At 61.6% G+C, this 19820-nt stretch overlaps 9 protein-coding genes across 9 annotated transcripts; 6 read left to right on the plus strand and 3 right to left on the minus strand.

Moving 5' to 3' along the window:
• Positions 1-1081: 1081 nt before the first annotated feature.
• COLE_00191 (uncharacterized protein) lies at positions 1082-3494 on the plus strand (the record flags this gene model as incomplete). Its single annotated transcript, XM_018422345.2, has 7 exons — positions 1082-1231; positions 1270-1403; positions 1485-1787; positions 1841-1965; positions 2022-2179; positions 2219-2335; positions 2370-3494. 7 exons carry the CDS (start codon positions 1082-1084, stop codon positions 3492-3494), a joined length of 2112 nt encoding a protein of 703 aa, XP_018280974.1.
• A 266-nt stretch (positions 3495-3760) lies between these two features.
• On the minus strand, positions 3761-4407 carry COLE_00192 (uncharacterized protein; the record flags this gene model as incomplete). The annotated part of the gene is made up of 3 exons (XM_018426444.2): positions 3761-3792; positions 3832-3945; positions 4296-4407. The coding sequence occupies 3 exons, from the start codon at positions 4405-4407 to the stop codon at positions 3761-3763; spliced, it is 258 nt and encodes an 85-aa protein (XP_018280973.1).
• A 191-nt stretch (positions 4408-4598) lies between these two features.
• Positions 4599-6827, plus strand: COLE_00193 (uncharacterized protein; the record flags this gene model as incomplete). Its single annotated transcript, XM_018422344.2, has 1 exon — positions 4599-6827. One exon carries the CDS (start codon positions 4599-4601, stop codon positions 6825-6827), a length of 2229 nt encoding a protein of 742 aa, XP_018280972.1.
• A 488-nt stretch (positions 6828-7315) lies between these two features.
• COLE_00194 (uncharacterized protein) lies at positions 7316-8347 on the plus strand (the record flags this gene model as incomplete). Its single annotated transcript, XM_018422343.2, has 3 exons — positions 7316-7801; positions 7836-8039; positions 8120-8347. The coding sequence occupies 3 exons, from the start codon at positions 7316-7318 to the stop codon at positions 8345-8347; spliced, it is 918 nt and encodes a 305-aa protein (XP_018280971.1).
• Positions 8348-9395: 1048 nt separating this feature from the next.
• Positions 9396-11508, plus strand: COLE_00195 (uncharacterized protein; the record flags this gene model as incomplete). The annotated part of the gene is made up of 10 exons (XM_018425727.2): positions 9396-9497; positions 9530-9598; positions 9738-9894; positions 9944-9979; positions 10019-10055; positions 10105-10156; positions 10200-10940; positions 10980-11044; positions 11126-11368; positions 11409-11508. 10 exons carry the CDS (start codon positions 9396-9398, stop codon positions 11506-11508), a joined length of 1602 nt encoding a protein of 533 aa, XP_018280970.1.
• An 853-nt stretch (positions 11509-12361) lies between these two features.
• On the plus strand, positions 12362-12707 carry COLE_00196 (40S ribosomal protein eS25; the record flags this gene model as incomplete). Its single annotated transcript, XM_018420242.1, has 2 exons — positions 12362-12483; positions 12518-12707. The coding sequence occupies 2 exons, from the start codon at positions 12362-12364 to the stop codon at positions 12705-12707; spliced, it is 312 nt and encodes a 103-aa protein (XP_018280969.1).
• A 319-nt stretch (positions 12708-13026) lies between these two features.
• On the minus strand, positions 13027-14711 carry COLE_00197 (uncharacterized protein; the record flags this gene model as incomplete). The annotated part of the gene is made up of 5 exons (XM_018425937.2): positions 13027-13199; positions 13231-13440; positions 13472-13711; positions 13747-14029; positions 14574-14711. 5 exons carry the CDS (start codon positions 14709-14711, stop codon positions 13027-13029), a joined length of 1044 nt encoding a protein of 347 aa, XP_018280968.1.
• Positions 14712-15449: 738 nt separating this feature from the next.
• On the plus strand, positions 15450-17481 carry COLE_00198 (uncharacterized protein; the record flags this gene model as incomplete). The annotated part of the gene is made up of 3 exons (XM_018422342.2): positions 15450-15630; positions 16021-16787; positions 16840-17481. 3 exons carry the CDS (start codon positions 15450-15452, stop codon positions 17479-17481), a joined length of 1590 nt encoding a protein of 529 aa, XP_018280967.2.
• A 425-nt stretch (positions 17482-17906) lies between these two features.
• COLE_00199 (uncharacterized protein) lies at positions 17907-19358 on the minus strand (the record flags this gene model as incomplete). Its single annotated transcript, XM_018422341.2, has 1 exon — positions 17907-19358. One exon carries the CDS (start codon positions 19356-19358, stop codon positions 17907-17909), a length of 1452 nt encoding a protein of 483 aa, XP_018280966.1.
• Positions 19359-19820: the final 462 nt, after the last annotated feature.

Genomic DNA, 19820 nt, shown 5'->3' on the forward strand with positions numbered 1-19820 from the left:
GCTGATGAGTTGCGATGAGCTCTCGTTTCTGGCACCGGGCGCTGGCTGGTATACAGGCAGGACGTGGACTCGGGTGATTTGACAGACTTGGTGTGGTTGCGTCATGGTCTATCCATCCATGGCCTCTGAGACGCGGTTGCGAGATTCTGTCCAGCCCTCAGTCATCCGGTGGATGGTGGAGTGGATTGCGAGCTCGTCCTGCGCAATACTGCGAGACGCCGTACAACGCTCACGCGATCGAGCGTCGATCTTGCGATCGGGCGGAACGTGCAGGATGGGTTAGTGGATCGTGGAACATGCTCGCATGCTCGAGCCGCGAGCCGAGACATGGCGACGATCTCGACGATCGACGATCAGCGACGCGACGATCGTGACGAGCGATGGCGAGATGGCGAGGGCGTTTGATTGGACAACGCGGAGGGTGGAACCAAATAACGGTGGAAGCTGAATCACGTGAGCGATAAGAAATACGGAAAGCGGTGGTGTGCTGTTCGGAATCAAATCGCCGGAAAACGGGAATACCTCTGGACGCATGATGAACGGACGTCCCGGAAGCAGGGTGGGTGGTTGCGGCGACATCAGAGGCGTCGGATAGCGTATATTCTGCCCTTGGTTTTTGGAGCATGGAGCAGGCTGGAGCAACTGACTGTCACAGCAAGAGCGGCAGATGAAGCGAGGAGTACGAGGAGCATGCATCATCATTGCAGTCACAGGCACTGAACGAAGCGATGCACCCCTCTGAAGTTGCCGCAGAGCCGCAGAGGAGAGGCGTCGGTCAGTCGGGACATGCGGGACAAGGGCACTGAGCAACCTCCACTTTGGCGGAATCTTACAAAGCAAAGTTGCCTCGCTCCTTGTGCCCACCCCACCATCTACCACCCACGGCAACCCTCGGCCCTCTCGGCTCTCCTCCTCGTACTCTTCGTTCTCCATCCATCGCTTGCAATCCATCCTCCCCCTCCTCTTCTTCTTCTTGTCATCTCTCTTGCCACCACTACTTGTCTCAACGCTACTACTACCCCACTCTAGGTCACTCTTCCAACACCCTAATCTACTCCCCCCCTTCCCCCCATCATAAAAAATGGGCCTCCTCGCCCTCGGCACCCCCCTCGACTGGCCCGACACCAAGCCTCTCGCAGAGCACATCCGCAACCATGGCATCACCCAGTTCCTCAACACTTGGAAGCGCTGGAAGGACCGCTCCGGAGAGGGTCTCCTCTGGGGCGACGAGGTAGCTCATCACCTAATGCAAAGCTGACCCCCCCAAAGATCGAGTACCTCGTCGCTTCCATGGACACGGCCCAGCACAAAGCTTACCTGAGTCTCCGTCAGTCAGAGATCCTCGAAAAGCTCCAGCACGCCACCGTCGACCCCGCGCTTGAAAAGGTCAAGCCCGAGTCTTGGTACGTCGACCTCGCCGACGGCGCGGCGTAGCGCGGCGCAACGTCCCAACCGCAAGCGAGCACGTGCTGACCTTTGTGCAGCCGAAAGATGCCGACTTTCCACCCCGAGTACGGACGCTTCATGATCGAGTCGACGCCCGGATGCCCCTACACCGGACAGCTGAGCGATCTCGTAAATGTCGAGTGCGACATGCGGTTCCGGCGCAAGATCATCCGGTCGCACCTTCTTCCTCACGAGCTTCCGATCACCCTCACGAGCTGGCCCCGCCTCGGCGTCGAGAACGCCCAGTTCACTGACCCCCCTTCCTACCCCGACCCCGAGCATACCTCGAGCAAGAGCCAGTATGTTGGTCAGCTGATTACCAATCCACACGCCCGCTTCCCGTGAGTTACAAACTGCCTTCCTTCTCTCATGTGTCGTGTGATGCTGACCGTAGCACCCTCACCGCCAACATTCGTCAGCGGCGAGGCTCCCTCGTAGACATCCGTCTGCCTCTCTTCATCGATGAGCACACGAAGCTGCCTGAGGGATCCAAAGTTCCCCTATCGAGGACTAACCCGAGTGAGTATGAGGCACACGCGAACCGTGCGATGCTCGAACAGGGGCTGACGACCCAGAAACTCCCGCCCGGCCTCAGCCCGGCACCCCGTACATTCACATGGACGCTATGGGCTTTGGCATGGGCTGTTGCTGCCTACAGATTACATTCCAGGCATGGGACGTCGGAGAGGCGCGTTCGGTATATGATGCGTTGGTACCTGTGGCGCCGATTATGGTGAGCGATAAGACGCTTGGACCCAAGGGCTGACCTCAGCTTGCTCTCACGGCTGCCGCGCCCGCGTTCCGTGGACGACTGGCGGATGTGGACGCCCGCTGGAACGTCATCTCGGCTGCAGTCGACGACCGCACGGAAGAGGAGCGTGGGCTCAAGGTGAGCATTGGCTTTGGATCAGAGCTTACACCAGCCGCTCAAGGACAACAAGTACCGCATCCCCAAGTCGCGGTACGACTCGGTCAGTCTCTACATTGCCAACGACGAGCGCAACAAGCCAGAGTACTCGGACATTTCCGCGCCGATCAACGAAGGCGTGCGCCAGCGGCTGCTTGACGCTGGGCTGGACGACAAGCTCGCCTCTCACATTGGCCACCTGTTCATCCGCGACCCACTGGTGCAGTTCTCCGAGACGATCGACCAGAACGATGAGGAGAGCATGGATCACTTTGAGAACATCCAGTCGACCAACTGGCAGACTGTGCGGTTCAAGCCACCCCCCGTCAACTCGGACATTGGGTGGCGCGTCGAGTTCCGCCCCATGGAAATCCAGATGACCGACTTTGAGAACGCGGCGTTCTCCATCTTCATCGTGTTGCTCACGCGGGCTATCATCAGCTTCAAGCTCAACTTCTACATGCCCATCTCGCAGGTTGACGAGAACATGCAGCGTGCGCAGGAGCGCAACGCGGCCCGCGCCCAGTCCTTCTTCTTCCGCCGGCACGTCTTCCCGAACGAACTGTCGACGTACGACCTCGACTCGCGGCCGGTGAGCCCGCCGAGCGAGTCGCTCAATGGAAGCATGCACGAGGAGAACGGCTTCAGCAACGGGCACGGACACGGACACGGGCACGCGAACGGCACAGCGAATGGGCACGGCGCGCGCACGCCCAAGCACCTCCGCAGCTCCAACAGCTTTAGCTCGTGTGCGTCTCTGCTGGAGGAGGAGGCCGAGGAAGGGCCCGAGGTTGTAGCGATGAGCCTCGACGAGGTGATCAACGGCCGCGAGGGTTTCCCTGGCCTTATGGGCGTCGTCAACGCCTACTTGAACAGCATTAACACGGACATTGCCACCAAGTGCAAGATCCGCACATACCTCGACCTCATTAAGATGCGCGCCAAGGGCGAGCTCATCACGCCCGCGGCGTGGATCCGCAACTTCTTTACCTCCCACCCCGAGTACAAGGGCGACTCGATGGTCACCGACGGCATGCAGGCCGACCTTGTGGCGGCTGTCGACGCGCTCGAGAAGGGCGAGCTGGCCGCGCCCGAGCTGCTGGGCAAGGACTATGTCGGCTCTGGCCGCGAGTGTTTCTGAGCGCGCCGTGCAAGAAGCACCTAGGTCTTCGTTCCATGACGGGTTAGACTGCGGACTGTGGCGGCGCTACAACTGCGCAATGTCCGTCCGTCGATGTACAACTATTGTAGTTTTGGGTGGCATGCTATTACCTACGCACACATCTGTGCGGTTGAGGTTAGAGCTCAGCATCGTCATTTGCAGCAGAGCTGGCGCTAAGCGTCATTGTAACGACCAGCCACGCTCGGCCTGAACGCCCGTTCTGTCTCTATCATATACATGCGGTATTACAGGTCCTCCATCGCCGAGATGTAGAGCACTAAGGTCAGCACAAGATATCGCCCGGCGCGCTACGCACCGTTGTTGCCGCGCAAAAACGTGTCGCCGTACTTGGCCGTCAAGCGGCCGTGGGCGTACTCCTCCGTGTTCTCGAGTGCGACGTTCATGTATCCGTCGAGGCAGGAGAGGGTGCCTGGTGTCAGCGGGTAGATGGAAGTGGGGGGAATGAAGGGCAGAGACAGTCGTTGCGCCGAGCCTTGACGTCCTCGGTAATGGAGGCGGCAAGGAATCGAGCGGACTCCCGGCGTTCCCATAGAAGGGAAGAAGGCACATGCAGGATTCGGCGAGTTCAGCACCGGCTGGGCTCCCGGTGATGGACGAGTTATGGCGCCGAGGTAACCCCGCTTTTGTTCCTCCAGATGCCCGCGCATGTGCTGTCGCAGCACATGAAGAATACGATAGAGCAAGAAGAGCCAGAAGATGTACGGCATCGCCCACTTCGCTCCGTGCAACAACCATCCGCTCCTACTTTAGATCACTCACCATGGTAGTCGATGCCGCTTGCGATCCTAACCTTGACCTTCTTGCCGACAATGTTCTTGAGGAAGTCCGAGGGGGAACCGGACGTACCCTCCGGGGGCGGGGAGGAGTCCATTGTGCAAGATGGAGCGCGCGCGTCGAAGATAGATGAGGAGAGACTAGATTCATAAGAACGATGCTCATGATGGTTGTTGCTTTGGTGGAGTATCACCACGTGGCTCAACGACACGACATTTTCTTCAGCCTGAAAGTCACCTCACCTCGACTTCTGCACCAGCACCATCTGTTACATCTTCCACACTCAAAATGGCCTTCCGGGCACGCGTCAACCCCGCTACGCTGCGGCGCCGTGTCCGCGCGCCAACACTTCCGCGTGCGCCGGCACGCGCCCTGCTCGCCCCGCCGACACAGGCAGCAGCGGGGCCGGGTCCGGCAACTCTCCTGGCCCGCGGGCTGTACACCTCGGCGCCGCGCGCGAGCCTCCGCTCCTTCCTGGGCTTCAAGGAGCCGACGCCCGCCGACCACCTCCTCGAAGCTGCTGCGAGCCGTGCGGGCGACGTGCCCACAAAATGGCGGGATTACGCGTTCACGCTCTCCGTGCCGACCTCGCGCCGCCTCACTGCCGACGAGAGCCTAACAGTCCTGCGAGCGTGTATGGAGCTGCGCGGCCCCCGCGTCCCCCCGCCACTGCTGTACGGCGTTGCGTCGCAGTGCTATGAGGGCATCCCGGTGGACGAGCGGACACCCGAGCACCACGCGGCCATGGTGCGCCTCCTCACCACCATCGCGTTCCGGGACGCGCGGGAGCTCGCGATCACCATTGCTGGGCAGCACCCCGGCGCCATGGGGCGGGAAGAGTGGGACGCGCTCCTCCGCTCCCAGAAGGACGTGGAGCGCGTGCTCGCCATCGCGCCGATCGACGACCACACATTCTCCGTCCTCCTCGAGCGCGTCAACACCCGCGGCCGCATCGCCGAGATCAAGGCCCTCATGGCGGCGCGCGGCGTGCACCCCGGACCGTGGACGGAGGTTGGGCTCGCACAGGCGTACGTCGCCGCCGGCCTCGATTGGCAGGCGGAGACAATTGTCGAGTCTTGGCCGGAAGAAGCGGACGCCGATCCAGAGCTGGCGCGGGCACGCTGGCGCGTGCATCTCGACCGCGCTGTCAAGCGCGGAGATGGGGCGGCAGTGCGCAAGCTGGTTTCCGGCGAGCACGCACTCGGCGAGGTTCCTGCCGAGGCTCTTGCTTTCATCGTTCTTGACGAACTACCCATCGCGCCGACCGTCGGCGACATACTCGGGGGCATCAGCCGCACAGCTGACCAGGTTGGGTCACTTCTCTCGCCCGAGACGTGGGACCAGGTCTTCCTTGCCCTTCTTGAGCGCGGTACCGATCTCGAAACTGTGTGGAGCGCCAATAACCAGCGATACAGCGCGCCTGGCGAAGCGCTTGCCGCCGAGCTGATCGCGCGGCTGACGGCGATGGAGTCTCCTCTCTTCCACGAAGCGCTGCAGGTGTACACGGACGCGACGACGAACGAGGACGCGCCCGCCATGCGCCCGAAGGTGTACGTCGGTCTGCTGGATGCAGCGCTAGCGGTCGAGCCCACGGACGAGGTCCGCGAGGCGGTCCTCTCGCACATCTTGGTCGACATGGCCGTGGCGCGGCGGCGGTTCCCGGCCGGCTATGCGACAAGGCTGGTTGTGGACATGTGGAAGCGCTTCGCGATCGACCACCCCGACGCGTGCGCAATGTACGACGCCGTGCTGTCGGCTTCGCAGCCGCTGGACGCAAAGCAGTGGGAGCACGTGCTGTTACAGTTCATCCAGCTGTCCTTCCCCGGCTCGACGGTGCCGACACCTGAGCTCCTCATCCGCATGCTGGGCGACATGCGTGCCGCAGGCTACTCTCCCAGCTCGCGAATCCTCACCAAGCTCCTGTGGGCATACGCGGACATGGCTAAGACTGTGTCGAAGTACGAGGCGCGGAGCGCCGCCGCTGTCCACTCCGAGCTGCTCAACGCCACGCGCAACGTGCAAGCGCTGCTCAACCTCGACGCGGCGCTGGACATTGACCTGCGCCTGCTCACGTCGCTCATGTCGGCGCTGCAGTGCTGCGGGGCGGTCGACGACGCGCTGGCGGTATGGGCCGAGATCGTGCGCCTCCACAAAACGTACCCGCCCGAACAGATGGGCGCGGCCGTGTCCGTCATGCTCGACATGTGCGGGCACGCAGGCATGGTCGAGCGCGGGATCAAGGTGTGGGCGTGGGCGAGCCGGCGCGGCTTCATCGTCGGCGAGAAGGACTGGGAGGCTTACATCGAGATGCTGGCGCGCAACGGGCGGCTGCACGAGGCCGTGGACGCAGTGGCGGAGATGAAGGCCGAGTTGGCGCCGAGCTACGAGGTCATTCTGACGCCGCTGCGGTTCGCGCGGGGGACGCCGCACCTCAAGGCCGTGAGGCGGCGCTTGGCGGACCTCTTCCCGGAATGGGAGGAGCGGCTGTTCGCCGCGACGAGCAAGGGCACCAAGTAGATTCATAGGGCATACCGTGCACGAGTCATGCATGCTGTATTGCGGTCCGGATGAACAGGATCATCTTGGGCCAGATTCCAGCATGCCCTAGTAGGATACGATACAGATCTGCTGACTTGGACGAGATGAGGGCGGGGCATCGGAACGTGGAGACGAAGAGGTGAGGTATGTGAGACGCGGGCGACGGGGCCATAGAGTGCGGGATATTATCTGGGGGTATTTAATTGGATTTTGTGTTTGGACGGGGGGCAGTGCGGAAGGAGAGGGGAGATGCGAGTTCCCCTTTAACCCCAGTTGAATCACCTGACCTTCCCCCTTCTTCCCTCCCTCCCACTCTCACACGTAAACATCCACCCCGCCGCACCTGCATCTCATCTCTCTCTTCCATCATCCATCATCTTACTCCGCCTCCCTCCCACCACTCACATCTTGTACACATCCCACTCCTCCCATAACACACCTCCCCGCCCACCGGACGTGCATCAGCCATGTCCGTCGATGTCGACCACCGCCGCCCATCGCCCCGCCTCAGCGAGGACTCACCCAGTCCGCGCGCGAGTGCCGAGCCCGCCCCGCCCCCCGACCTCTTCCCCTCTCTGAGCACGCTCGACAGCGGGCGCGAGAACACGCTCGAGAACCTCGCACAGCACGCCGTCGAGCTGCACGACAATGCCATCGACCCCGTCGGCGACGTCAACGACATCGGCCTCGCCAACTTCCACCATGAAGACAACTCGTTTTTCACCGCGACAGGCGAGGCCCGCTTCGGCATGCTTGAGGACGAGGAGAAGCGCGAAGTGTACGCCGAATACGATGGCGCGCTCGAGAGCGATGCGGCAACCGCCGTCGCGAACGCCGTCGAGGCCTCGCGGGGCGAATACCGGCGCAAGCGCAGGCGCGAGGAGGACGGCGTAGTGGGGCCCGTCGAGAACGGCGATCCTATCGACCCTATCAAGATGAAGAAGGACAGCCACGTGCGTGAGGCGGATGAGCGTGGGCTAATGTCAGAAAGAGGTCGAGCGGCGCCGCCGCGAGAACATCAACGAGGGGATCATGGAGATCGTCTCGCAGGTGCCCGGCGGATCGGACCCCAAGGTCGGCAAGGGGATCCTCCTGAAGCGTGCATCAGACTATATGAGCAGTTTGAAGGCCAAGTGCGACCAGTACAACGTAGACTTGTCAGCGAAGGAGCGGGAGAAGCAGGAATATGTGGTGAGTCTAGCTTGAGTGATCGGCGAAGTCGAGGGCGAGCATGGCGACGAGGACCACAAACAGGCCAGAGCTAATCCCAGACCGAGCTCGATCGTACCCGCGCCATGCTCGAGAAGGCCGAGGCGGGGGCAGCCAAGTGGGAGTCGGCATGGCGAGATGCCGAGGACCGCGTGGCACAAGCGAATTTCGAGTTGGAGGCGGCGAAGAAGCGCATCGCCGAGCTCGAGAGAGAGAAGGAGAGGGAGAGGGAGCGGGAGCGGGAGCGGGAGAGGGAGAAGGACGAAGAGGAGGAGAACGCGGAGGCATAGGGTGGATCAGTGCGATTAGAAGTGGGGGAGGGAGGTGTTGGGAACCAGTATCACGAAGGGTTCGTATTCATTACCATACCTGTTGTATGTAGCCGTCCGCGGCATGTGGGTGGAGAGAGTGTCGAAGAGGTGTCGTCGACTGTCAAGTGCTGTGAGGACGGACACTTGTGAACATGCCAACACTGCTCCACAGTGTGCAACTTGCAACCTTTTACTTATACCATCTCGCTCGGCGCTCCTCCCTCAAGTCTCAGGCATGCACGCGAGCAAAAGCAGAAGCTACTGGACGAGTTAGGAATCGAACCAAAGACCTTTCCAAATCACGATGCGAATGGAACGCTCTACCAACTGAGCTACACGCCCTTGTGTACGGAGGAGGATGGCGAGGGTCGGCCTCGGCCGTGCGTGCCCGTGCACGTCGCCGGCTTTGTGCTCATCGGCCATCCGGGTGCCCTATTCGCTGCGCGCTCGTTGCCCGCTGCTCGCTGCTTGGGCGAGCATGGGCGATGGCAGCAAGGATGGTCATGTGGTGACGTGGAGGAGGGTTTCATGTTTGGTTCGAAATCGGATGTGGCTGTTTCGACGCGTCGATTGGCGGATGACGTGGTGCGGCATGCGGGGTGATCAGCGAAAGGGAGGTGTGTTCTTGCACTCGCACGCGCCGCGTCTCACGGCTCTCACGTGTTCTAATGCGATGCATGGAAGGGGTCTCGATGGACAGCACGCTCTGACAGTATCCTTCTGCCATCTCTATGCTGCGACGCTTTGCTCATCACTCGTTCACTCGTTCACCACGATCACCACCACTCTCGTGATTGCTGGCTGCGCGCCTCGGCCGTCTCCGTCCCGCCGCTGGCACTCTCCTCCGTCACTTCGCCACAGCCATCCCCTCTCTTGATCTACCCCCGCAGCCCCCTCTTGCATCATCACATTTCATCCCCGCACTGACCTCCTCGGCCTCCTCCTTCATTATCCCCCCTCCTGACACGTACATCAACCCCGACGCCTCCTCTCTTGCTCTTTTCTCTCCCTCAACGCTGTCGTGGCAATGTCCTCCATAGCCGGCGACAACACCCCCGTCCCCTCCGGCATGCCTCGCGGCAAGCGACCTGCCCCACCGCCCCTCAAGACCAAGTCGTCCATGTCTTGGGTGGGCCTGCCTCCCGTCCACGCTCACATCAGGACATGCGGCCTAGACACACACTTACTTCTCTCCTACGCATGCAGACGCAGGAGGACTCGAAGCCGCGCGTGAGTCGTCTCTCTCGTCTCTCTCGTCCTCGCGTCCTCGCTGCCCATAGTCGACTAAGGGGGAGGCGCCTTGTGGAAGTGCAACCAGCTACCCCGTCTGCCTTCCCTCGCAAACCCAAACTCACGCACTCACACACAGGTCTCCAAAATCTCGTGGCTCGACGATGTCATGGTGTACTCCTCATCCATCCTCCCCGTCGTCCTGCGTCCCGTCATCTTTTTTACCGCCTGGAGTGCCGTCGTCGCCGTCGCATCGATCGTGTATGGCAAGGACCTTGCCCTCACGAATAATGTTGGTGAGTACCTGTGTAGTCGCCACGTCGTAATGCCCGTGCTGATTGGCAGTACCCCTGCTCTCAGTTGTCGTTGGTTTGCTCCTCGGTGAGTGATCCGCATATGAACATGAACTAGCTCACTCAGTCTTCCGCAACTCGTCCGCTTACGAGCGCTACGCCGAGTACGTGCTCGCCCCCGGGAGCAGCACCGTTACAGTATACTCACCCCAGGGGGCGTAAGGACTTCACCGCACTCATCTCATGCGCTCGCAACCTTTCTCGTGTGGGTCTTCCCCCTCACAGAGTGCGCCCGTAGCTAACGCCAGGCCGTGTGGATCAACGTTGTTCCGCCGCCCGACCGCCCCTTGTCACGCCTTGAGCGCCACCAACTCACCCACAAGAAGAAGGAGATCATCCGCCTGATTCTCGGCTTCGTGTTCGCCACAAAGCACTACCTTCGCTCGGAGGGCGGTGCAGAGCATGCGGATCTCCAAGGCCTGCTGCCCAAGTCGCTTGCGAGGTTTGTCTGGGAAGGCCCGACCGACGAATGTGAAGAGGTACTTGACGACGACGCCCCCAGCACGTCTTGCACACCTCCCGTCCTATCGCCCCGCTCATACTCGACTACCGCACTTCAGGAGCGCGGTGACGAAGAACGCGTCGTCGGCCTCAGCCTTGCCCCTCCCAGCTCACCTACCAGAGTCAAATCCAACTCGTTCTCCTTCCCTCCCCCGTCTCCAGTCGAGGTTCGTCCCAACCGCCCGCGCCCCGTGCGCCGCCCTACCGCCGTACGTGTGCGCCCCACGATCACCGAGAAGACGTCCACTTCATCTTCCGGGAACAGCAGTGCCAACGAGCGCACGCCACTCATCAAGTCCGGCGTCCGCTCTGACCTTCGTCGCACCCACCAAGACGTCGAGACACAGACCTCGTCGCTGAAGACGGCTCATCGTGACAAGCTCGGCCGCATGGTTGAGGTCGGACTTCCCCTCGTCATCGCCCATGAAATCAGCCGCTCATTGTTCCGCTTCCGCCGCAATGGCAACCTCGAGTCCATAGGGCCTGCGGTGGGTTGAACTGTGCGCTCCTCGCACGGCTAACATCAGGGCTTCAACTCCATGAGCACCAGTGTACAGAACATGGTCGACCAGCTGGGGTCTATGGAGCGTATGTGAGTACATTCGGACTTGCTAACGCCAGCTAACGACAGTATGTGAGTGTCGAGCGCTCTGTGCCGCCATTCTGACGCCAGTCAAACTCCTCTACCCTACGTCTTCACTTCGCATCTCAAGCAGTGTGTCACGATCTACCTGCTGTGTCTGCCCTTTGTGCTCGTTGACGTGTTGGGCTGGAAGACGATTTTCATTGTGGCCACCACAGCGTTCACGCTCTGTGGCGTTGAGGGTATCGCGGCACAGGTCGAGATGCCCTTTGGCACTGATCCCTCTGACCTGAACCTCGACCTGTTTTGCACCGAGCTGCTATGCGAATGCGAGTGCGTATACAGCTGCGATTGCAGTACGAGCTGACAACAGGGCGGTGCTTGAACGTCTCCCAGAGGGTGACGAAGATGATGAGATCACGTTCGTGCGCTCGCCTACCCAGATAGTTCAGGACGAGCTGGACGGAGAGTAGAGTTGCAGCCAGTGGCCGTCTAGCTGGACTATCGCGGCTTTGATTCGAGTTGATTTTGTTGTGATATGCTGTTGCCATAGGATCGTATCTACGTCAATGTAGTTGGCGGCGTAGACCTCCATCCTCCCTCTTGAGTTCGGCGAGCATGCATAAAGCAGTCGCGTGGGTGCCGCGGAATCGAATCTGTGCCACACGGTCATTCACACGGGATTAGCGGCATTACACACGTGGCCACCAACCTGGGCGAAATTGTGATGGCGGATTTGCTTCCGCTGTGGGACGGGGTGTGAGGCGAGGCTGCCATCGATCCTTCCTCTTCTCTCCCGACCACCAACAAAGTGAGCATCGATAGCGCGCGGCACCATCGCGGCGACGGGCGCGGGAACGGGCACGGGCACGACAACATCGAAAGCGGACGCGGTACCCGACACCACGGTACTCTATGGGGCGTGGAGCGGTGGAACGAGCGGCGAAGATGCCTCCGTTCCGTTGAACTTGCTCCACATCCCACCATAGCCACCTGCTCTGCCCTCTCGTCACCGCGCCCCGACATCGCGGTAGCCCGCGCGCTACACCACACGCAGGAGCGTGCTGACAGCAGAATGCCTCCCCAGGTCAAGTCCAAGGCCCAGAAGGCCCTCGCCGCCCAGGCCGGTTCCAAGGCCGGGTGAGTTTTTATTCAGCGACGACTGGCGCGCGCATTCTGTGGATGGTGCTCTGGTGTGCGACGAGTGCGCCGGTAAGGAGAAGAGCTTGTGCGATGGCACCAGGGTGAAACTTGGCTGCGTCAAACTCCACTTGCCTCTCATCTTTTCCCGAGCAACTAGGCGACCACCAGCTGCCAGAACGCAGAATGCAGAACGCGCCGCCCGCCACATCCCCGACACCGCTAACCCGCAGTAAGAAGAAGAAGTGGTCGAAGGGCAAGGTCAAGGACAAGGCCAACAACGCCGTTGTCCTCGACAAGGCTATCTAGTGAGCACCCGCTTTTCGGCGCCCCTAACCCCAGCGACCGCATCATGAAGGAGGTCCCGACCTACAAGATCATCTCGCAGTCGGTGCTCATCGACCGCATGAAGGTCAACGGCTCGCTTGCGCGCCGCGCGATCGCTCACCTCGAGAAGGAGGGCCTTATCAAGCGTGTTGTCCACCACAACGCCCAGCTCGTCTACACCCGCGCCACCACCGGCAAGGAGTAACTGTTCCCGGGGTTTGTAGGATAGGATGGACCGCATTGCATGATACAGGTGTGGTCGGAGGGGCGGCGGACGTCGCATCGTAGCCGCGGCCGGGCGACGCATCGTAGCCCGCGGTGCGGTTGGTCTGAGCAGAGTCAGAAGAATGCATTCTGACTGCGAGAGGACGAAGAGAGAGAGTTGGTCGGTGTCAGTGTGCTGCAGAGAGCGCTTAGCGTCGGGGTTGTGGATCTCAAGGGATGGCTGCACTGCATGGACTAGCAGCCGCCGGAGTTGTGCAAGATGCCATGCTGCTACAATCTGCGACCGCTACATCCTCGCCTCATCCCCGCACACCGTGGTTTTCGTGTGGCCGGGCCAAGAGCCACTTCCACACCTTTTCGCCGACGCCGCGCATAACCTCGCGCACAGGTTCGCCCGTCGCCTCGCTCTGGACCATGACGGGCCTTCCCGCGTCGCCGCCATCCGACACGCTCGTAACGAGCGGCACCTTGCCTGCCATCAGCACCACCTGGTTACGACTCACCCAACACATCGAGGCCGAGCTCGTGCGCGGCGCGCACAAACTTGTCCGCGCTGCCAAACAACTCGTGCGGCGCATCACAGCTCCCGCAGATAAAGTGGCTCATGTTGAGCAGCAAGCCGATGATCGGCACGTTGACCTTGTTGAACATGACGACACCTTTGCGTGCGTCGATGAGCGCGACGTCCTGCGGCGTGGAGACGATGACGGCGCCTGTTGTCAGCTCCGGCGCTGCGCGACGCACCGTCCACAACGACGAGTTGGCCGAGGGAGAGCTGCACGTCTCCCGTGCCCGGCGGCATGTCTATGACGAGGACGTCGAGCTCGTCCCCGCCCTCAGCCCACTCGACGTCGAACAGAAGCTGCTGCACAGCCTTTTGGACCATAAGCCCGCGCCAGGCCACGGGCGTGTCCCCCGCCGGAAGGAGGTATCCAATACTCATGGTCGCGACGCCGTGGTTCTGCATCGGGAGCAGCTTGTTGCCTGCGTCAGCGCTGTCGCCGTCGAACTCGACGTACGATCGGATAGCGCGGGCTCGCCCGCGCCTTCGAGCCCCATGAGCTTGGGCACGCTCGGCCCGAAGATGTCGAGGTCGAGCAGTCCGACGCGGGGCGCACGGCCCAGCGGCGACGTGTGCGCGAGCGCCAGCGCGAGGTTGGCCGCCACCGTGCTCTTCCCCACCCCGCCTTTGCCGGAGGCGACGACGACGATCTGCTTCACGCCGCGGATGCGCGCGCGCTGCGGCGGGCCGCCGCGCCGCGGGAGCGAGGGCGCGGGGTTCGGGTCGCGGACGGGAATCCCCTGCCGTCAGTGGGGCCGGGCGGGGACGGACGAGGGGGTTGCCGTGAAAGAGGGGGGCGGAGCGGTGGAAGGCTCGCGAATGCGCGCGGGCGATGGCGGCACGGGAGACGCTGAAGCGCGGCGCCAATCGCCCGGACAGACCCGACAGCCCGGATATCCTTGATCGAGCGAGGCTGGCCATGAGAGGTGTGAGTGAGTGAGGTGAGTAAAGTGAGCGATGGCGGCAATTGTGGAGACGAACGAGCCGAAATATCGGTGGGTGGAGGCCGGATGTCACGTGATGCTTATCAGCCCAGCTGGTAACAGCGTCGTCCAAGATTTGTGCGTGCAGCGCAGTCCTCGTAGAATAGCGCTGGAGATCTAACAGAGTGTCTTAGTGTAGTCATAGCGTATCCGCTACTCCTGTTGCCGTAGTGTGGTTTCTGAATGATCAAGAACTCCCGACGACTTTCTGCGCGGTTCAGACCTGGTGTACAGACGGTCACCACGCCCCCTGTCTCTCTGCTGTTTCCATCTTCGGGTTCAGCCTTACTCGAACACTGACATGCGCAAAGCGTATGCCCTTGGGTAGCTTCTGCGGCGACCGAGTTGCCGCCTGCCGGCTGAGGGGTTCATTAGCAGACCTCTGTGGTTGCAGGAGAGTGACCAGCCGGCGGTCTGCCGCGTAGATAAGTGTGAGCATGGATGAGTGCGAGGGCATCTATGAATTCACGCGATGCGAGTGGCACTCGTCACATCGTCATGAGCACCTCTTCTGTCTTCTGGCTTTCCCGTCGGCTCTTGGGAGGGATTCGGGCTGACCCGGCGAGGTTGGCCTTGTCAGGTATCCCACTGCCACGCCCCGCTGGCGGCTAGATGTTCCAATCACCCTCCTCACACCTTCAGACCGACGCGACAGCTAAGAAGTGACGAGAAGAGCACTGTGTGCGGGACTTGGGACTTGGACGGCGCTCGGTCCACCGTTGCAGATGCCACCGAGCTTGAGGAGGTAAGGAGACCATCAGTGTCGCAGTAACAAAAGTCCGATGACAAACCGCACGCCCGTCGCTCCCAACAAGCACAGCGATGCCATTATAGCGATGCAGTAGCAGTTTAAGAGACGACAGAGCGCACTGGGATAAGAGTTGGAGGCGGTGTTGAGCAAGGTACATGCAAGGTAATTAAGAGGAATAGCCGGGGTTGTAATCTGATTCCTCCACCGCCACCACCACCGCCACCCTTCCCTTGCTGATCCCTGACCTGAACGCCTGAACCCCCTTCCCCTGTTGCATCCACCTTCCTCCATTCTCCCACCACTCGCTCGTCTTGCTCATCTCTTGTCATCTCTTGTCATCTCTGGACATCTACTCTCTCTTTCTTTCTCATCCACTCTCTCCTCCTCCTCATCATCCAAGTAGCCTGCCTCCCCCTCGCTTCCACCATGTCGGCCCCCCGTCGTCCAGGTGGTGCCCGCCCTAATCCCAGCTCCGCCGCATCCCACCTCCCCCCTACCCCACCCACCTACCAGAACGGCTCTCCCTCACCCTCCTACTACCCTCCTCCTTCATCCCGTGCTGCCCCTCCTCCTCCGCCCCGCGTCGTCATCCCGGAAGGCAATGTCCGTGAGTCTCACGTCTCCCTCCCATATCCGTCATTGCGCCGTGGACGTGGAGCTCGTCCGGAGCCGAGCGCAGTGGGATTGTTTCAGGAACCCGCGCCTCGATCTCGATTCGACAGCTGAGTCCGAATGTCTGCCTGGCTAGAGTAATGTGTGTCCCAGTAGCAGACGGGCAAGAGGCCGTCAGGCCGCCCGCCGCAACACGAGGAGGTGACGAGGCATCGACGCCAGTACCTCTCGGACTGGCGTATCTACCCTCCTTGAGACTTGCGCCTTCCTCTCTGAGAGCGGCTCATCCGGCGTAGCCGGGGAGGGACATTGGCTGGCGAAGGCGAACACTCGACACGTTGATGCAGAGTCCGAGTGGGATCTGGACGCTCGAGACTGACCCCAGCCGGTATCGTAGTCGACCAGGCTGGACAGGGTGGGTGGCACACACCTAGCCCACTTCCATCGCTTGCCACGAGACCACGAGCGCTACCCTCTCCACGAGCGCTACCCTCTCTTGCAACGGCTGGACCTCAGGCTGCATCGTCGTCTCGTCCGAAACTCAAGCTCCCGTCTGCGACTGCGCCCGTCGTCCCCACGCTTCCCCCCCTCCCCACGGGTGGGCCTGCACTCCCCAGACTGGCAACTTGCGTCCCTTCTCCGGGGATGACGCCCGGTGGCCGGTCGCAGTCATTGTCCGCCACACCTTCGGCGGCGCGCCGAGGTGGATTGACGATCGAGATGCCGGTAGGCCCATCGCGAGACCAGCAGTTCCAGGAGCACGAAGAGGACGGCCGCAACATGATCTTGACTCCCGTGCCGAACCAAGAGACCGTCATGCCGAGGCAACGCGTGCGCCCTCCGTTCAACCAGGCCCAGAGTGATGCGCAGATGATGCAGGAGCTCCGTCAGCAGGTTGGGCAGTTGAAAATCATTCCACCTCCAACACCACCAATTTCTGGCGATTCGGCCTCGAATCATTCAATATCTCCTCCACAGGCCCACCAGAGCCCGAACAGTAGCAGCAGCAGTCGCCCGGCGTCGATCCATGACGCCACAGGGGGCTCGATTGACCCGTCCGACCTCGTCGTCATTAAGAGCTTAGGAGAGGGTGCAGGAGGTGCGGTACACCTGGTCCAATCCCGCAGGGATGGCTCTATCATGGCGCGCAAGGTAGGTCGCGGATATTAGCCGTTACAAGTCTTCCCCCTTGACTGACAACCAGGTCATTTCCCGCACCGCCGACCCAGCCATTCACAAGCAGATTCTTCGCGAACTGGCGTTCTTTTCGTCTACAAAATCTCCCTACATTGTGGACCACTACGGAGCCTTCCTGGCTGACCACGACTCGCAGATTTGCATCCTCATGGAGTACTGCGAGGGTGGGTCACTTGACTACATCATCGGCAAGCTCAGGAGCCGTAACATCCCTTTCCCCGAGCATGTCATTGGTCGCGTAGGCAGCTCAGTTCTCCGCGGCCTCGACTACTTGCACACGCGTAAGATTATTCACCGTGATATCAAGCCCAGCAATATCCTCCTTACGCGGGACGGTGCAATCAAGCTGTGTGACTTTGGCGTGTCTGGCGAGCTGGTCGACTCGCATGCGGGAACCTTTACGGGGACATCGTACTACATGGCGCCCGAGCGCTTGACGGGCAAGCCGTACTCGATCCGCTCGGACGTGTGGTCGCTCGGTTTGACTCTACACGAGCTGGCGCACTTGCGCTTCCCGTACGGCAAGGGACTGTCGCCGGTTGAATTGCTTATGTCCGTCCTACATGCCCCTCTACCTACCATGATCGACAGCCCGGAGAAGGGCATTTTCTGGCGTCCGGAAATTCGCGATTTCATGGACAAGTGGTGAGTAACTGTGCCCGTCAGAGACAATACGAGCTCCATTGACACAAGCCTTATACGGGATGGCACGCTTCGCCCGTACCCGCGCGAGTTGTTGAGTCACCCCTTCATCCGGCACAGCGAGGCTATGAACTTCAACATGGCCCAGTGGGTCGCAACGCTGTTGGCTCCCGCGTGATGGACAGTGTTGCGTCTGCCACCTCATGCGACGCCCCCAATGTCTTCTAGCTCTCTTTTGTTTCCATTTCTCCGCAGCCGACTGGAAGACGTCGACCCATGGAGACCTGCTTTGTTCATTTGCATGAGTTCTGATCATATGCATGCTTTTAGCGATACGCGCAGCAGCGGTGCCAATCAAGGCGGTAGAATCAATGCACTGCTAGTAGTGGTGTTACAGATGCTAATGCTAAGTCGGTCGCTCGCCTCCCAGATCTAATCCTCCTCCCCTTCCCACAACAGCAAGCCAAAGCCAGCAGCAATGCCCGCGGCGCCGATGAACGTCTGGAGGTCGGGCAAGTGTCCCATCCAAACGGCATCGAAGATGGCCACGAGGCCGATGGTGAGGAGATTTGCGACGGAGCTGGTTGTCGGGCCCCATACCCCAATCAAAATCATGAGCCCGCTGTTGTACACGGCCCCACCGATGGCGACGACGGCGATGAGGCTCCATTTGGGCGGGGCCTCGAGCGTCTCCCACCCCGCGGCGTGGAGGAAGGGGAGTGGAGGCCAGAGGAGCACGAACGTCGCGACGCCGATCAAGGAGGTGAGGAAGTTTGAGTGGAGAGCGGTGGGGAGGCGGGGCACGGCGTGCGGGGGCGCGCGCATCGGCGTCGGCGGGTGCGATGGGATGGGTGTGTGTGAGTCTGAATGGGAGCGGGAATGAGCGGGGGAGTGGGTGCGCGAGAGGCTGGGCAGGGCTCTGGCGAAGCCGTCGAGTGCGGGCGACGGGGAAGGGGGCCGGCTGCTGGGTTTGAGCAGGAGCGGTGTATGTGGCTGCGGCTGCGCTGCGCCGAGGGCATAGTCCTCGGCCTCGCTCTCGGCCGCCGAGTCCTCTTCGACGGGCACGGCGGCGTAATGCATCCCGTCGGCGGGCTTGTGGGCGTGCGTCGCCCCGCCTTGGCTTTCGGGCAGCACCATCTTGTACACGACTTCGTAGAGGCCGAGGAGGATGGCGCCGACGACCATGATGCCGTCGCCGATGACACGACGCATGCCTGTGCGCGTGTCGCCGTTTTCCGGCGCCTTGCCGGCGCCCGCGAAGGTGAGGACGAGGACGCCGGCGAACGCGACCGCGATCGCGAACACCGTGAGGCGGGTGAGACGGGTGCCGAGCAGCAAAAGGGAGAAGAAGTATGCGAAGAAGGCGGACGTCGCGTAGATCGCCGTGATGTCCATCGCGGGCGAGAAGGCCATGGCGATGAACCAGCAGATGGCGGGGACGGAGATGAGGGCTGTGAGGGGGACGATTTTGGCGGCGAGCGGGCGGGCGAGCTGGCGCCACCGCGGCGCCGTGCCGAGCTGGTCGGCGAGCACGGCGCGGAGGTTGCGCAGGAGCTGTTTGGCGCGCTCGCGCCGCGTGCGTGGCGTGCGATTGAAGAGGACGAGCAGGCCGAAGTGGATGGGGAAGACGAGGGCGAACGTCGAGTGCGTCACGAAGAAGCCAAAGTAGGGCTTGTCGAAGCCGTATACGGAGGCGAGGTAGGATGCGGTCTCGGTCTGCGTCGCGCTCGCGAAGACGATGAGGAAGAGCACGACGAAGGGCACGACGTAGTGCCGCGTCTTGGTGGGCGGCGTGGGGGTGGAGGCGCGGCGCGCGGGCAGGCCGTGGTCGGAGCCCAGCGACGCGCGCGCATACCCGTTGTGCGTCGGCAGCCGGTCGTGCATTGTTGACGGGACGGGTGATGGGCGACGGCAAGACGGAGACGGAGGTGGAGGCGGTGTTGCGACGCGAGGGGCCAGGGGAGGAGACTGAGGCGTCGATCACTCTGATAAGATGGGATGGGGATGATACCGCACCAAGCCGCATGTTTACATCTCTGCCGCTGCAAACATTGCATCTCTTTCGTAGTATTGCTATTCTTCTTGGGGGCTGCCTTCGGATCGACACGCTGCAGCCCATCGACATGGACACAGACATACTGGCGACGAGCATGAAAACTGGTGCTCGGCAAGCGCCGAGAGCGGGAGCCACAGGCACTGCTTTTGCGAGAGTCTTGGGTTTCCTGTACCAGCAGCGTGAGTGCGGCGGAGGGGCTTACGATCGCAGAGATGCAGTTGGAGATGCAGACGCCGCGCACCGGGCTCGTCGCCTCCGAGTGGTGCGGAAGAGAAGACTGTGCAAGTCGC

Source organism: Cutaneotrichosporon oleaginosum, assembly GCF_008065305.1.
Source record: "Cutaneotrichosporon oleaginosum strain ATCC 20508 chromosome Unknown ATCC20508_contig01, whole genome shotgun sequence".
Taxonomy (NCBI): domain Eukaryota; kingdom Fungi; phylum Basidiomycota; class Tremellomycetes; order Trichosporonales; family Trichosporonaceae; genus Cutaneotrichosporon; species Cutaneotrichosporon oleaginosum.